This window comes from Eumetopias jubatus, unplaced genomic scaffold (genome assembly GCF_037043125.1).
Source record: "Eumetopias jubatus isolate StellerSeaLion01/CBP00866 unplaced genomic scaffold, mEumJub1_p1.0 scaffold_13, whole genome shotgun sequence".
NCBI lineage: Eukaryota > Metazoa > Chordata > Mammalia > Carnivora > Otariidae > Eumetopias > Eumetopias jubatus.
Window position 1 is genome coordinate 40257398 of NW_028274819.1, and position 17213 is coordinate 40274610.

The 17213-nt window shown below is 43.1% G+C and overlaps 2 protein-coding genes and 1 pseudogene across 3 annotated transcripts in view; 2 read left to right on the forward strand and 1 right to left on the reverse strand.

Annotated features, from left to right (window-relative positions):
* Positions 1-1606: 1606 nt before the first annotated feature.
* Positions 1607-2655, forward strand: LOC114219993 (glycine cleavage system H protein, mitochondrial pseudogene; annotated as a pseudogene).
* A 745-nt stretch (positions 2656-3400) lies between these two features.
* On the reverse strand, positions 3401-16855 carry MISFA (mitochondrial sheath formation associated). 2 transcript variants are annotated; one of them, XM_028117722.2, is made up of 5 exons: positions 16247-16855; positions 7333-7548; positions 6820-6912; positions 5025-5062; positions 3401-4374 (listed from the first exon to the last, which is right to left on the reverse strand). In XM_028117722.2, exons 2-3 carry the CDS (start codon positions 7399-7401, stop codon positions 6820-6822), a joined length of 162 nt encoding a protein of 53 aa, XP_027973523.1. In that variant the 5' UTR covers positions 7402-7548; positions 16247-16855; the 3' UTR covers positions 3401-4374; positions 5025-5062. The 2 variants fall into 2 exon arrangements, with proteins under 2 accessions (XP_027973523.1, XP_027973524.1); XM_028117723.2 differs by having other exon boundaries at positions 3401-4553.
* UEVLD (UEV and lactate/malate dehyrogenase domains) overlaps positions 16516-17213 on the forward strand; it is a 41621-nt gene continuing 40923 nt past the window's right edge. The window contains exon 1 of the mRNA XM_028117719.2: positions 16516-16615. Coding sequence (XP_027973520.1) covers positions 16574-16615 — 42 coding nt within the window. The 5' untranslated portion in view covers positions 16516-16573. The remainder of the gene's footprint in view (positions 16616-17213) is intronic.

The following is a 17213-nucleotide window of genomic DNA, read 5'->3' on the forward strand; positions in this document are numbered from 1 at the left end:
ATTTCTCGTGGCTTAAAAGTTTACTAGCACTTTACTCAGTGTGCAGTTATTTGTACATAAAGGCACCACTGTGCTAGGTAAAAGTTCCAGAACTTGGAAGAGTCAGGTTTTGTCCTTAGGCGTTATCACTTTTGAGTGCATTTCTCCTACAGATGTTATTATTCTTCAGCATCAACATTATAAAAGGGCACTTCTGTAGCTCAATTAAAAAGGAAGTCCTGAGAAAGTCTTTTAAATTAGTCTTGGCCTTGTTTCCAAATCCTGTCTTCCATTTTGTTCTGCAGTTCCTAACCACTCTTACAAAAAGCCCACAAATCTTTGAAGAAACTGGAATAAGCTATTATTTTATTAAGGTTTACAAATTAAGTGCTTGGTTTTTAATGTATCCTCTACCACTTTGGTTTTCAGATTTTATTAATTCAATATCTGAAGATGTGCCTTTTATTGGGTAATGTTAATTCACGAATGTAGTAATGTTATTTCACGACTGTAATGTTACATGATCATGGGTGTGGCATTCTCTAACAGATGATGTGAAAGGAAAGTAGTTTTCATAAAACTCATTATGGCTCTGATTGCACAGTCCCACTTGCTTTTGATACTGCTATATCAAAGCAAGGGGCACTTTCTTTTAAGGCTACTTTCAGAACTTGTCTTTGTATTTTCTCTAAACTATAAATGCAGTTATGTCCATTTGGAGGCCAGGGTACCACATGTCACAGACAGCCTTACATGTGTGCCATGAGAGGCTTCAAAGACTTAACAAAAAAGAAAGTCTATGGGAACTCGAAATTTCATTTTTTAAATGTTACCCCAAGATTTTCTCCAAGAAATTACTGTTTTGTATTTTGTAACTTAAAAGCAGCTATTAGTACATTTCTGAGATATAGCAGGAGACCAAAACATGTTTGGAAAGAGAATAAATATATGAAGAGAGACTGGTTGGTTTATTTTCAATGTGCTGAATATATTAGACTACTATTTATTTTGTGAGTGGATGTGATAAAATATTCAGGTGTTTAGTGTATGATTAAGAGTGATATATAGATTTCTTTGGAGTTATTAAATCCATCATGTCTTTTACATAATGGACAAATCAAGTTTTAAAAAAGAAAACATTTACATAGCTTAGCTTGTTTTCTGGTGCTGTTGACCTGCAAGAGAATCTACTTTTGCATATACAGGTGAAAGTTTTGCAATTTATGTATAAAAGAAATTGTAGGCATTAAAAATATTTTATTGATATTTTCACTGGTTTGCCTTTATTTACCAAAACTCAGATATTCCTTCTTTCATCGCCCTGAACATCTTCCCAGCTAGGACCTCTGGTAGACTCATCAGACTTGAGATGGGGTTTGCCTCCTTACACACACACACACCTCTGTTCATTCTCCCTGACACATTCATGTCTGCTCAGTCCCCACAACTGACACCTCTCCCCGCCCCCCACCAGCTTAAGAGAGCTGGTCTGCTACCAGACACCCAAGTTAGGAGAATTGTTTGGAGGTATATTCAGGAAACTGGAGGGAAGAAGAACTGGGTATGTAGTTCTTGTCAAGAAAATGAGCAGGTCCCCTGTAATAAAAAGAGCCTGACCCCCGCACGTCTGTGAACATGGCGCTGCGAGCGGTGCGGAGCGTGCGGGCTGCGGCCTGCAGTCTGCGCGTCGCCTCCGCGCCCGCCGCACCGTGCCTGACGCGGCCCTGGGGGCTGAGGGCGGGCGCCGTCCGGACACTGCGCACGGGCTCCGCTCTGCTCTCCGTGCGTAAATTCACAGACAAACATGAATGGATAACAACAGAAAATGGTATTGGAACAGTGGGAATCAGCAATTTTGCACAGGAAGCTCTGGGAGATGTTTACTGTAGTCTGCCTGAAGTTGGGACAAAACTGAGCAAACAAGATGAGTTTGGTGCTTTGGAAAGTGTGAAAGCTGCTAGTGAACTCTATTCTCCTCTATCAGGAGAAGTAACTGAAATTAATGAAGCTCTTGCAGAAAATCCAGGACTTGTCAACAAATCTTGTTATGAAGATGGTTGGCTGATCAAGATAGCACTCAGTGATCCTTCAGAACTGGATGAATTAATGAGTGAAGAAGCGTATGAGAAATACATAAAATCTATTGAGGAGTGAAAATGGAACCCCTAAATAAACTAGTATGAAACAACTTAATCTAGCATAGTTGTCTTAAATTAGTGGTACACAGAGGATTTAAAATAGCAACTATTAGCAATACCAGTGGAGAAAGAAACTACTTGCAACAATGCTAATGGAAGAAAATACCCCTTAACTTTATAACGTTTGCAGAAAAACACAACATGCATCTGTTTTGCAACACCCTCTGATTTTTATGCTCCAGTTATAATATTCAGAATCCTGAAATTATCTTTGGTTAAAAACTAGTTATAAAAATTATGTAATTCAAGGATGACATTGTTGCCTTAAGCCTTAAGCTTACATCTATCCCTGGATGGGGGTCAAAATGCTTAAATAATCTTTCCATTGGACATAACTGGCAGTAGAGAAAGGTTTGTTAGTTGTATGTGTCAGATAAAGAACAATACTACCTTAATTTTGCAATATACTGCACTTGCTGGTGCTATTTTTATACAATGAAGCAACAGCCTTGCAGGAAGATAGTTTAATAATAAAACATTCAACTTCTTCGTTATTCATGTTTTTTGTTTTAATACTTCATTTAGTGACTCTGCTAGTATTTGTGAAAATGCTAATTTTAACTTATGGAAAGTTATTTTTTTAAAAGGAAATTTAAGCCATAGCAATGAAAGGTTCCAAGAAAATGTTTCCTTTTAGTCACAAATCTGGTTTTTCGTAAAGACCTAATTGCCTGATAGCATTAAGTACCATTTTTGGTCATCTTTAATATAATCACAAAGAAAGCACTGAAAAAAAAAAAAAAGAGCCTGAAATAGTTAACTGAGATGAGTCCTTTGGAATATATGAGGCAACTGGGCACAGCCATGCAGCCAGAGAATGTAGGCACTTAACTCGAGGGGATACGTTGGGTCGCCGTCACATAAGAAGTATTATAAGAGACGCTACTATCCTAGAGTCAGGATTACATAGTGTTGCTCATGGATTTTGAATTCACGTTTCTTTCCATAAAAAATAAGAAAGGGCAATCCATTCAGTGCACAGGGCCACTTAAAAATAGTTTAGCAAACATGTACCAAATAGTCATCAACAAAATGTTACCTGCATAACCAAAAGATCTACTTTGGTGGTAAGGATGCCCTTCTGAACAATGGAACTATCAGTTGTCCCAGGCAGCCACAGAATGGGAAAAGTTCCATACAGTTTGTTTCAAAGGTACTTGCTTGTTAGGTTCGCCCCCCCTCCCCCCCACTCCCCTCTCAGGGTCAGAAAATTCCAAACCACCTCTAGAGGGCTTATGAGGAATATCCTACGGCTCAAACACTCAAAATAATTGCATGGGTCTTAAACTTAGGTTTCCATCCTTGGTCTCAAACTCAAACTGAATCATATTAAGGACTGAGCAGTTGGCTTTTGTTTCTATGCGTGCTGCCCTGTATTAGCAGAAGTCACTGCTAAAAGAATCATCAGTCACCTTCTTGGCTATTCAGGTGAGGGAGGCATTTGAGCCAAGAGACAGCCAAGGTCTTGGATATTCCAGGCTCTTGTTTGGCTCTTTTCCTTGGCACGTAGAAACATGCCAAGGAGAAGGTCTGGATCTTAATCTTGACTCTGCAAACCAGAGCTGTGGGGCTTCAGATTCCTGAACCTCTCAACTTCATTTTTTGCCATTTTGTTAAATGAGGCCAGTGGCCAAGCCAGAAGGTTATTATAAGGATTAAAATAATGTATAATTTAGCACCCAATATTAAAATACAGCCCTTTCCTCACACAGTGTAAGCCTTAGGTTCTTGATAACAGCTGTGAAAAGGCCACAGAGAAGTATCCCCAAAGGATAGGCTTAAAGTTGCTGTAATAGCCTTTTCTGTAACATTTTTTCAACGCTGGATGCAGGAGAAAGCCTATACTTGGGAACTAGGTCTAAGGAACTTTAGAAAATTTCTATCCTTAAGGATGCAAAATAGGGGGCAAATTGAACGAGGTATCTTAGTCTTAATGCCAGTCTTAGGGACTGAAACGTAGGGGACCCAATCACATTCATCCACCCCAACTACCTCCCCACCCTCCATCTCCCTGTTTCGAGCTAACAGAATACCAAGTCTTCATCTTAAAAAGCATGGTAACCTTTTACATAAAATGTGACAAAATAATGTGCAATTACTTTATGCGAAACCAACAACAGAAACTGTACAGCTGGTCAGGTGAGCTTCAGAGCTGCATTACTTCACCAGGATCATCTTTGCTTATTTCCACCGGGGTCTAGGGGGGAGAAAAGTATGTCAGGTGGGCCTTACCTAATGTTTGCTGGGGTGTGGGGATGAGGCAATTGCCCTCCTTGCTGTCCAATTCTGCCTCTTAATGCCTCTGATCCCAGTTGCCAGAGGAGTGTAGCCGTGGGGGAGGTGACAAGAGGCCAAAAAAGAACAAATATCCAAGGCCTAACAAGAAGAGAGAAGATCTCTAGCACCAGAACCATTTTATCGACGACCGTTTACTCAAGAAGGGAGAGAGTTAGTTCTGGGTTGCTGGCGTGAGCTGATTTAAGAAATGGTACTGAAGCCTGAGCCCACAAAATGGCCCCCTGAGCACCAGACAAGGTCACCCATGTCAGACAGCTTTGACTCTGGGCCTGAGATATCTCTACCTCTACACTTCTAGGTTCTTTGAAACTGAAGAATGTAAGACTAAAGACTCTTAGGAAAATATGTATCAAAGAAAGACAAGAAAGACAGAAGGAACTCTCAGATAGTGAATGATAATAGAGGTATGTAAGCTACAACCACTTTCTTAATAAAGAAAAGACTATTTGTTTCTAAAGTTACTGGAGTTGGATTTTGATGCTTAGCTCATTGATCTGGGGGAATACATTCCAAAGTAGGAACAGAGAACAAAGTTGAAAGCATACTTACCCCTCCTGGGGGGTACTTATATCCCTTCCACATGGTTCCTGCAATGAGAAGCAACCATAAGATAACAATCATTGTGGGGCTTCTTGCTCAGCTGGTGGTGTGTGCTGGGGAAAATGGGTGGTTCTGAAAGGTGTGGTGTTCTATTTCCTGAGTCCTGGGAATTGGGCTGTCTTCATTCAAGACCAGAGGGTGGATCGCCCAGCATGTCAGCTCCTGGCTGGAGAGCTTTGTGGTCCAGTCTGAACTGCAATGGCTCGCCATGGCCACTTTGGGGGGCAGAGCTCAGACACCAATTGTGACATCAGCTCTTGTGACCTTGGGGGGACCAGTCAGAGTGAGTAGCTATGGGAGTTGGCCAGGATGCCTGGCGTGTTGGGGCCAAAGAACCCTAACAGAAGGGCCCTGTTCACTGGTGACGCTACGTGGTTAGGATCTACCAGCATCACATCTTTATTAACTCATCACCTACCAAAATATTAACTATTGGTTTTATGCAATCAGATGCAAAAAGCATTGCTATGCAAAAAACAAAACAAAACAAAAAATATCCTGGATTAATTGGGAGGATTGGCTAGGCATGCTGTGAGCAATTACTTTATATACTATTGCTAGGCTATTTAAAAAAGAAAAATCTTGCATTTTTTGAAACACCACAGTTAAACCCTCATTATGCAGGGTATGCTTCCTTACAACCTCCCTGGAAAGGGAAGAGAAGGAAGATGGGCTGTTATGCTCATTTCACAGTTGGAGAACCTGAGGCACAAAACAGTTTCAGTGGTTTGGTCAGGATCAGGTGGCTCAGCTAAGCAAGTGCCCAGTGCCTCCATCCACAACCGAACCCCCACAGAGGTCTGAGTTGGGTCGATACTCATATAGACATTCTATGGCAGGAGGAGAGAAAAAAAAGAACCCTCATGCCCTGTTCTTAGTATCGCTGGGGTTGGGACTTGATGCCCCTGCCGTCCAGAGTAGCTTCCCAGAACACCTGCTCCTGTAACCGGCTTATTACTAAGACTTTGTTTCTTTAACAGTGGGAACATCTTTGAAAAAACAGGTCTGAATGAAAGGGAGTGGGATGTGAGCACCCCAGGAGATGTTTGCTAAAAGGAGACTGTATTCATGTTTCCTAGAGGCAGGCTGGTCCAGTGGAATGAGTGCAAGAGGCTATTAGGTCCAGAGACCTAGGCTTGCATCCCAGCTTCACAAACGAGTTGGTCTGTATGGCCTTGGGTAAATAGCTGAGGTTATTGTCAACAGTAAATCTTTGTTATCCAGTTCATTATTTTGCTTAGTTGTTAAATTAGCGTTTAGTAAATGCTTTGCATCAAATGCTTGACATGAATTCCCAAATGCAATCCTCCCAAGAATAGTAAGATACCGAGCTGTCTCCATTGGGCAGATGAAGAAAGTGAAGTTTAGAGAGATTCAACCTTCCCAAGGTCACACAGTGAGGAGCAAACTGAGGGCTTGAACTCATTCACGGTACCTCCAGTCTTGGGATCTGCCAAAAGGGATGCTGAAAACACTCATCCAACTTCTTACAGTTTGTGAGAAAAGAAGTTAATAGACGGGAATGAAAAGAATACCTAGGAGATGTGCTTAACCAATCTTGGAACCTTGGCCTGCTGCCCAAAGCAGGGCTCGCTGTCTTCTTCCCCCACCACATACCTCCAACCACTTCCCCTTTGACAGCTGATTGTTTCCCGGGCGGAAATAAACTCTCCACTGAGATTTCAGGGTGTCGCCGTGTTCTCTGGAAAGGGAGGAGTTGAGTCCAGCAAACCTGACCACTCACTCAGAGCTGTGCGTCTTCATCCAAAGTCCGGCTCCTCAGTCGTGTTTTGTTCTCCTGAACAGGCCACTTCTCTTTCCACTTCAGAGTTGGAGGCTGAGTCAGAAAGAAATTTAAAGGCAGAAGTGGTTCTCTTTGTTGGCCTAGTAGGTAACGGCCTCTGTATGGCTGCAAGGGCTCTTGGGAGGTCCCACCAATGACCACAATCCCTTTCCTACCAGCGACCACTCATCTACTTGGCCTGAAACCCACCCTCTCCAGCAGACCCCTTATAAATTCCATAATGCTTTGAGATAAGTGCTGTTATGTAGCCAAGGGACAGGTGGAACTTTAAAGCTATCCCAAGGGGATGAGAAGTAGCCTGGGAAACTAACTTTGTTCCCATTGCATCATGACCTCTAATTAGTGGTGAGACCTCAACTATCCTTCCCCTTTGGCTGGAAATCCCAGCTGGGAAGGGGAGCCAAAGCCAGGACTGACTACTACCAGGGACTCACAGGCAGGGTCATTACTTACCGTGAACTCCGGAAATGCGCCCATGTAACATGCAAGTCCAACAAAGAGCATCCAGCCAAGCACGATCATGACAAGTAAAACAATGTCTAAGACACAACTGCACAGTGAAGGACTATTCACGGAGATCTTGGCAAAGGGGTGTGCTCATGAAACCCTCAGTTGGTAGAGGTCTTGCATGTCAGTTCCAGTCCTTGGCTCCAAAGGATCCACAACGCCCTAGTGGAGAAGTTGAGAGTCTAGTAGGGCATTGTGACATCATTGGTCACATGGCCCAGACTCACATGTCAGAGAGACTGCCCCCAGACCAGTAGCTGAGCAGCAAACTAAGCTTTTTGTATGCATTCTCTCATAGCAACAATACGAAGTAGGTACTATTATCAAACCCATTTACTAAGGAGAAGACTGAAGTATAGAGAGCCTAAGTGACTTACACTAGGTCACAAGGCTGATGCTCCAGATCAGGGCCAGGACTCAGGGCCCAGCTACCCGTTAGGAAGCTGGGCTCCTTAGACTACCGACAGGGATTGGGAAGGGTGTGAATGGAATAAACTGAATTCTAAGGAAATGAGACATCTCTTATTTCTGTCCCTCCAACTCCCTCATCATCTCAAGAGCTCTGTCACCACCATTTTATACCATTCTTCAATACCTTTGGTCAGTAACTCTCTGCTGGGTCTCCTCTCTTGGCCTTCAAGAAGCCACAAGTAGTCCTTTCCTTTCCTTTTATGACTGAACTTCTTAAACAAGTGGTCCACACTTAAAGCCTTTCTTCCCAATCTCTACCTTTCTTCCATGTATCGCATTCTGACTTCTGGCCCCCACGCCACTACTTAGATGCTCTCAGACGTTACCAAAGATCTCCTTTTTGTCAAGTCTAATGACAAAAATCCTCACCCCTTTGACCTCCCTGTACTGTCACAATGGACCCTTCTCTCCGCCAGAATTCTTTCTATAGACACATGTCCCTATGTGTTATTTTGATATCCCTTTTATTTTTATTACTTTTTTTAATGATGAGAATAATAGGTGCTCGTGGTAAAACATGAAACCACCTGCATACATATAAGAAAAATTTAACAATCTCCCCTCTTTTTTCTCCCAATTCCCATCCCCACATGGTACCCAAGCCTGGTGTGTACCCTTCTGCCAAAGAATCCTCCACGAGCTTGCAAACATCAGTACGCATAGAGAGGGATACAGAGGGTTTCTTTTCAGTGTTGCTTTATTAACGGTGATCATAGTACCTATTCTCTATGCACCTTGCTTTTCTCCTATTAACAACAATACATCATGGACATCCTCCTGGGTCAAAGGATAAAAAAATCTAAACACATTCCTTTTTTTTTAATAATAAGCTTTATTGAGGTATAAATCACATATGATAAAGCTCACTACTTTTTCGTGTGCAGCTGATGAGTTTTGAAAGATGGGTCAATCTCTAACTACCACCACAATCAAGAGAGAAAAAAATTTCGATCATCTCGAAAAGTTCCCTGTGCCCCTTTGCGATAGGTCTCCTCCCTTGAACTCCCCGCCCCCCCTGGAAACCATTTATCTGCTTCTGCATTTTCCAGAACTTCATATAAAGAGAGTTATAGGCTCATTCACTTAACATAATGCTTTTAAGATCCATCCATATTGTACAGTAGTTTGTCCTGTTTTTTTTTTTAAAGATTTTATTTATTTGACACAGAGAGACATAGCGAGAAAGGCAACACAAGCAGGGGGAGTGGGAGAGGGAGAAGCAGGCTTCCCGCGGAGCGGGGAGCCCAATGCGGGGCTCGATCCTGGGACCCTGGGATCATGACCTGAGCCGAAGGCAGACGCTTAACGACTGAGCCACCCAGGTGCCCCAGTTTGTCCTGTTCTACTGAATGAACATATGGCCCACTGCATGGACATTGCAGTTTATCAATTTAGCTGTCAAACAACATTTGGGTTGTTTCCAGTTTGGGTATTATGAGTTTGGATTATTATAAATCTTTGGGTACAGTTTTTTGTGTGAACCGAAGTTTTAGTTTCTCTAGGGTAAATCCCAGCAGGGGTATTTGAATCATGTGCCTGTTAAAAAAAACCTTTATCACTAATTCTCAGCAATTTTACTTTGCTGTGACTATGTAATTTTCTGCATGTTTCTTCTATTTGGGGTTCGATGAGCTTCTTGGAACTGTGGGTTTATGGTTTTTCATCAAATTGGGAAAATATCCGGCTAATATTTCTTCAAATATTTTTTTCTGCCTCCCTGTCCCTATGACCTCCATTACATGCGAGACCGGTAACCCGTGTGAACGTGGCCTTGTTCATTTTTGAGTCTTTGTCTCTCTTTGCGTTTCATTTTGGATAGTTTCCATTGCTTTCTTTTTCAAGTTCACTCATCTTTCCGCTATAGTGCCTAATCTTCTGTGAATCCCATACAGTGAATTTTTCATTTGACATTGTATTTTTTCATCTCTTCAAGTTCAATTTGTCTTTTAAAAAATTCTTTCATTTTTTTTCCACATCATGTTCATGCCCTTTGCATCTTTGAGCATTTTTATAAGATTGATAATAAACATTTTAAGGACTTCATCTGCAAATCTACCATCTCTATCATTTCTGGAGTTGTTTTGATGGGTGATTTTTCTTTTTGTCATGGGTGATATTTTCCTACTTCTTTGAATGCCTGGTAACTTTTGGTTGGATGTTCAACATGGTGAATTTTACAAGGCTGTCTGCTGGACTTGGCTCTATTCCTTTCAGTAGTGTGGGGTTTTTTCCAGGATGTTTGGTTATCAGTTTGATCCTTCAGAGGCTTGTTTTAAGATTTGTAACGGTAGGCAAAGAGCAGCTTTTACTCTGAGGATAATTATCCCCATCACTGAGCTATGACCATTCGGATGCCCACTGGGCACTCTCTCTGATGCCTATTGTGTTCAGTCTTTCAAATCTGGAATTTTCCACAACTTCCCCTTTTGAGAGCTCCAAGAAGTGTTTGGCCTGCTGTTTCTGGGTGGTTCCTGTCCTGGCCTCATGGAGTTTTCGTATGCACAGACAAACTCAGCCAAAGACTTACAAGGACCCCTATGGAGATCTCCAGAGTTCTCTCTCTGTGGAATCCCTTTTTCTCCGGGACCCCATCCTGCAAATTCCTGGTACTCTGGCCTCCTTTGTATTCTGCTATCTTTCTTTACAACTCAGCAAGACTAATCTTGGTTTGGGTAGCCCCATTGTGCTGCAGTCTGAAAACCGCTTCCGGACAGTAGGCTGGGGCAATTGTAAGGTTCATCTCCTTTATTTCCTGTCTCTCAAAGTTCATAGGCCGGTGCTGCTGCTTGTGCAAGATCTGAAAACAATCATTTCATATATTTTGCGCAGTTTTCTACTTGTTTATGGAGAGAAGGCGACTCCTGTAGCAGTTGATCCTTCCTAGGCAGAATGCAAAGGAATCTAACTTATCCTTTTTTAATTTCTGCCTAACAGTCCACATTTATTTCCTCTTTCTCCTAACGATGAATATATCAGTCAAGAGATGGAAACCACACAGTAATTTCAATAGAGAAAGTTTAATAAAGAGAATTATTAACTAGGAACAAGAAATTAACTAAGGAAAAGGCAGAAAGCTCTACTTATACAGAAACAGCACACATAGGGAGCAGTTACCAACTCTAAGGCTGAAGCAAAGCACCCAAGGGAGAAACAAACTTGTAAGAGTCCCTCCCCTCCGGAGCTGAGATCCAAAACTTGTTGAAGAAGTTTTGTCTACCACTACCAAAAACAGTCTACCAACACCCACTGGATGGTAGAGAAATCCAATCAGCTGCAGGCCAGACCGGACAATTAGAGAATCACTAGATGCTGGTGAAATTTGCCAGGAAGTCTCCAGAGGGGCTTCTGGGAGGCTCACTGATCACTGCTGAGAATCTGCCAGCAGAGTACACCAGGAAGCTACTCCGTGAGGTGCTGGTGGTAGAACTCAAGGCAAACTGTTCAGTGGCAGGGACGCCATTGAAACTCAATGGAAAACAGTCCATAGAGAGGCCACTGAAAGTCAACAGGGGTGAGCACCACTGGATAGCCCCCACGTGCCACTGGCAGCTGCACAGCAGAACAAGGAGAAACAAAGGCACACTGGAACCAGGAAGAGAAGTTTCTTCCTCCTACAGTAGCTCCCCAAGGCCTCTATTGATAAAACCTAACATCATGCCCACTAGCAAGGAAAAAAGGTTTACAAGGTCCAGGTCCGTTACAGCAGAGCAAGCAGTGAATGGTGGATTCAGAGCTGAAGGACAATGAGTTCATAAACGGCACAATGTGCATTTAGGTTTTCTCCCATTTTTTATCTCAATAAACAATGCTGTGATTGTTAAACAAAATTTCCTAGAAAATTTCTTTTGAGGATTGCCGGGTTTTTACTTGTTAACCGGGAAAGCCGCAAGATGACAAAGAGAGTATGCCAGTTCAGATAGAGCATGAAAATGGAGAGGCTATAACAAATCCTTCCAAAAACAGAACTAGTATAAGAAAAGAAAGCTTATAATTTCATTTCATAAGGACAAAGGATGTCTTTCAAAAGATAAAGGATGTCTGTGGCAGGATCGCCTGAGATGCAGCATACGCTGTCAGTCAATGAACAACATAAGCTCCATACATCTAAGTAAAGGATACTGGTTTTTGATGCACATATTTTTTAAATTTTCATGAGGACTAATTTACTTATTTTTTTTTCTTTTGTTGCCTATGCCTTGGCGTCATATCCAAGAAATCACTGCCAAGTCCAATGTCATGAAGTTTTTTCCTATGTTTCCTTCTAAAAGTTGCATTGTTTTAGGTCTCACATTGAGGTCTATGATCCATTTTGGGTTAATTTTTGTATATGGTGTTAGGTAAGAGTCCAATTCATTCTTGCATATGGATATCCAGTTTTCCCAGCACCATCTGTTGAAAAGACTGGCCCTTCCCCCATTGAATGGTCTTGGCACTCTTGTCAAAAGTCATATGACCATGAATGCAAGGATTTATTTCTGGAATATCTATTTTATTCCATTGGTGAGGTACTTAGAGATGTCAAAATCATAGAGACAGAAAATAGAGTTGCCAGAGGCTGGGAAGAGGAAAAGAGTAGGAAGATATTATTTAATAGATACAGAGTTTTAGTTTTAGAAGACGAAAAGCATTATGGAGATGGGTGGCAGAGATGGTGGTGCAACATTATGAATGTATTTAATGCTAGTGAACTGTATACTCAAAAATGGTTACGATGGTAAATTGTACATTACGTGTGTTTTACCACAATAAAAGAAATGGGGGAAAAGAGAAGTAAATGATAAGGATGCATCTGTCTGATATTTGGAACACCAGGATTTCCTCCCTGAACAATATGTCTGATAGGACCAATAACTATGAAAGCAAAGAGTGTAAACAGAGTCAGAAGCAGAGCCCCAAGAAAAAAATTCTTATTTTAAAAACAAGCCATTGTTGTGACTTTTCTCAAGCTGCAAACAAAGATGCAGAATATACACTTTTCCCATTTCTTAGTTTGGGGATCTTTTTTCCTTTTAATTTAATTAACATCTTTGTACCTGTGTCTTGGGTACTTTTATTTCGGTAAGACAAATTTCCAAAAGTCGGGTTTTAGAGTCAAAGGTGTGTCAGATTACTTTGCCCAAAGGTTGTAGCAAATTATGCTCCCACTAACTACATTTGAGTTTCTTAAACCAGGGTGTGAGGATGGGCTTCAGTGGATCCCTGAACACTGCTGAAATTGGACACAAAATGGACTGCATATGTTGGCATGTACATTTTTCTGGAGCAGGTCTGTATCTTCCAACAGACTTTTTTTTTTAAAGTCTGAAACTCTAATAAGGCTGAGAACTAGTACACTATACCATCTTCTCCCTGTGGCTTTGGGCACCTTAACACCATTCATTCAGCAAACTTACCAAATATCATCTTCTGATGAAGAATGAAGACATGCATAAATTCAAGCATGCTAGGCACTGGGAATACAGATATTTATAAATGAGATTTGACAGCCATCTGTCAGGACCCTACAGTCTTTGGGGACAGAAAGAGGGGAAGAGATGGAAGTAGTCCGGTACAATAAAATATCCCAGGCAGGGCATTAAAGCATGAAGCACAGAAAACATGACATACTTGAGGAAAAGTGAATATTTCAGCCTGGTTAGGTTACAGGATGTAATAATGCCAAATTCTGGATGTGGTTGCTAATTTCACACACAGGGAAGGAGCAAAATGCACAGAGAAGGAACAATGGTCTCTGACACCACCTTATGCAACAATTTAACCTGAGTCTTGGTTTCCCTATCTGTAAAATGGAGCCAATTATACCATATATCCTCTATTTTAAGGTGCATACTTTTTCACATTTTAGCTCTTTTCAAATAGGTGTAAGTATTAAAACTGGTATTTGTATTTAATATGTAATCTTTTCTCTCCCAAAACTTTGTCAGTAATATATCTCTTACTCAACAGGATCTCAGAAACAAGGAAATAGGTAATACAACCCCAAACCTCAGTTTCCTCATCAGGGGTCATAGTGTTCTGAGAAGATTAACTGTGATAAACCACATAAAACTCTTAGCAATGTACCTTCCACACAGGAAATGATGGCTACACACACACACACACACACACACACACACACAGAGAGAGAGAGAGAGAGAGAGAGAGAGAGAGGCATAAAGTGTTCACAGGGCCTATAAGTCATTCGTAGTGACTAAACCAGAAGAGAATGAGCTGTTTGAATGGAAGGCATCTTCCATAAACGATTCTTCCATCAAAGACTGAAGAACCTTGTTCAGGCCTCACTTCTAATGTGGTGTCTTTTCGTTGATTACTGGATTTCTGACAGGGTATGTTAGATCTTAGAGGCCCTGGAAGTCCCATCCTTTCCTAGGTTTGTTTATCTGCCTGAGGTGCTCTCAGAGGCCTCTTATCTTTCAATCTTCTCCCCTCCTACCTTCTCTCCTGGCTCCCTCTCTCGCCCCACATCCAGTCTCTTTACAAGGCAGCAGTCAGACCTATTCTTTTAAGACTCAGTCACATTACTTCTCCGTTCAAAACCTTCCAGTGGCTTCCTCTTTCTCTCAGAGTAAAAGCCTAAGAAAGAAAAAAGCAGCCCCCAAAATCTGGGAACTGGTCTGACCCAGCCAGGAAGGTCTCCGTGTTGTTAGAAGTTGACCCGGCACTCACAGCTAGGCTATGTTATTCTCCTGCTGGATGAAACAATCTCACAGAACACAAACACCAGACAGGGTCACTCAGACCACGATAAAATGAGACCAAATAAGGCCACTTCATAATTTCGTCTAAGCAGAGACAAACCAAAGTTCCCTGTGCAGTCCATGAAATACCAAACATCCTCTTCTCTCTGCTAATGTGAGTGACTGCTTCTTCTTTACCAATTACTGCTTTATCCTTGCTCCAGTTTGCCCAATGTATATTTATTTATTGAGCTATCCAATCACAGAACTGGCTCTGCTTTCTGACAGCACCCAATCCAAAGTGAAGGTTCACTTCATTACACCCTCCCCCATGTCACCCAAAGCCCCAGTCCTGTAACAGGCCTTTCTCATGCTCCTGGCCTGAGCAGTCCCAGTGGTTCTCCACAGCATCTGCTCCCTCACTGCAAAGAGTAGTCGACCCAACTTGTTTAAGGGCGGGTGTGTTCCTGATGCTCTTCTGGCTGGATGGCACTGACAAGCCAGAGTCCCAAATGTCTACAAAGGCCCCACAGTGATTCTCAGACTTCACCATGCATTAGAATCACCAGGTTTGTCAAAAATGATCACTTGGACCTCCCCTCCCCCAGAGTTTCTGACTCTGTAAGTCTGGGGATGGGGTCTTAGAATCTGTACTTTTCCCAAGTTCCAGGTGATGCTGAGGCTGTGAGTCTGGGGGCCACACTGGAAGAATCACAGCCCTAACCCATCTGTGGCTTCCCCCTTATTTCTCTGACTTAGCCTACTTCTGTTTCCTCACCTCTTACTTCATTCTACTCCAGCCACAGTTGGCTGTTTTGAGCTCACACCTGTCTTAGGACTTTGCTTTGAATGCCCTCTAATATAGAACACTTAATCTCTCACCTCTCAAGGAGACCTACCCTGATCTCCTTACCCTGCCTTTTAAAAATTTATTCCCCACAACACTTAATTACCTTCCAGCATATGATCTAATTTATTTATTTACGTATTGTTTTGCTCTCCTAATAAAAGAATGACAGCCTTAGGACAACCGATATTTTTGCCTATTTTGTTCGCTGCTGTATCCTCAAACCTAGAAAAAGATCTAGCAAATAGTCAATGCTCAACAAAAGTTTGTCGAATGAATAAATACCCTTTACAGCCGTTATTCTCTTCTCCTAATTGAGTCACAGCATTCCTGCCTCTGGCTTTCCCTGTAAATACAATCACCGTCTTGCTTACCCATCCTCCTGACAGAATATCCATCTTCTGCGACTTTTTAAGCCCAGTGGCTCAAATCAGGGATAAAGCAAGTAAGTAAATCACAAGTCAAGGAGACCAAACAAAGCCAGCAAACTGCATCTCTTCGTCTTCTCTATGTGGACGATCTTATCCACCAATCTACCTCTTCTCTCGTTCTCAAACTCTTTTTCTGATCTAGCTTTTCCCTCTGTGCCACCAACAGTTATGGCGCCCCTCCTTTGAAAAAAAAAAAAAAAGGCAACTCCTCCCCGCATGCTGCACCAACCCTCACAATCTCCCAGTTTTTCGACAAAGCTCCTTCTGACTCCATTTTCCCTTTCTAGCTTCCTGAAAATTTGCTTTTGAAGTCCCGTTACCTCTTCCTTCCTAAATCTAACTATAATTTTTGGTCTTGATCTTTCTCGATACTCTGCTGAATTTCACACACCCTTCTAGAAACTCTCTTCCAAAACAGCGCGAGTTGCTTCTACCTCCTTTACTGCTTCTCCTCGGGTCCTTCCTATTCCTCTCCTTACAGATGTCCCCAAGTTTCCTTCCAGCAAGCCGGGTCGTGGCCCCAGGGCGCTAACGCCTTTCCGACCGCGCTCAGGGTCCACTCTGGGGCGCTGGTCCGAATCCCCGGCGGAGCTGCCGCTGATCCTGGGCGTTGGACGCGGGCGGACTTTCGAGCCGGGGAAGGGGCGTGGCCTTGGACCGCTCGGGAGGCGTTGGACCTCGGCGGCCTCCGTCCAGAGGTGGGCACGGAAGGAGGTCCACGGGCTGGAGTCGCAGAACCTGGCTCCGGGACGTGGACGGAGATGGAGTTCGACTGCGAGGGTCTCAGACGGCTACTGGGCAAGGTGCGGGCAGCCCACCGGGCCGGGTCAGGGGCGCCGGGGTGTCGGGGCCGGGCTGCCTCGTCAAGGCGTTTCCCCGGTTCGTCCCGGGGTTTGGAGCGGAGGCGGGCTGGCCTGAAGCCGGTTGCGGGGAGTGGCCCCCGGGAGGCTGCGGGTCTCTCCCTCCCGAGTCCTCAGTCCCGCGGCGGGGCCTGTGGCTCCGCCCACGAGTCCGAGGCCCGCGGCCTCCACCCGGAGGGAGACTTTCTCACGCCACCAGCGTCTCTGGTTCTCAAAACAGCTCCCAGCCCTCGCCTGTGCCTTTAACCACGCCTTTCTCTCTGCTGCTACGGCCTGCCCCCTTTTTCTTGACCTGCAATCTCTTCTTTCTGAGACTCAGCTCAGATGTCACTCCCTGCAGGATGGAATCACGCCCTTCGCTCAGCTTGCTTTCAGAAGTCTGGATTATCACGTTGTGGAGTAATTATTTTATTTACAATGATTTATTTACTCATGCGGTGTACTCACCGCAGAGACGGTGCTGTTGTGTTCCCTTCCCTAGCACTGTGCCTGACCACAGCGGAGGTGCTAAATAACTGTGCTGTGAATGAAAAACTTGAGT

Bases quoted from the DNA above. Each gene is read 5' to 3' on its own strand.
- MISFA (XM_028117722.2), bottom strand. From the start codon at position 7,401: ATGATCGTGCTTGGCTGGATGCTCTTTGTTGGACTTGCATGTTACATG. The intron at 6,913-7,332 runs GTAAGTAATGAC...TTTCTGACTCAG, and splicing joins GCGCATTTCCGGAGTTCACG to CCTCCAACTCTGAAGTGGAA.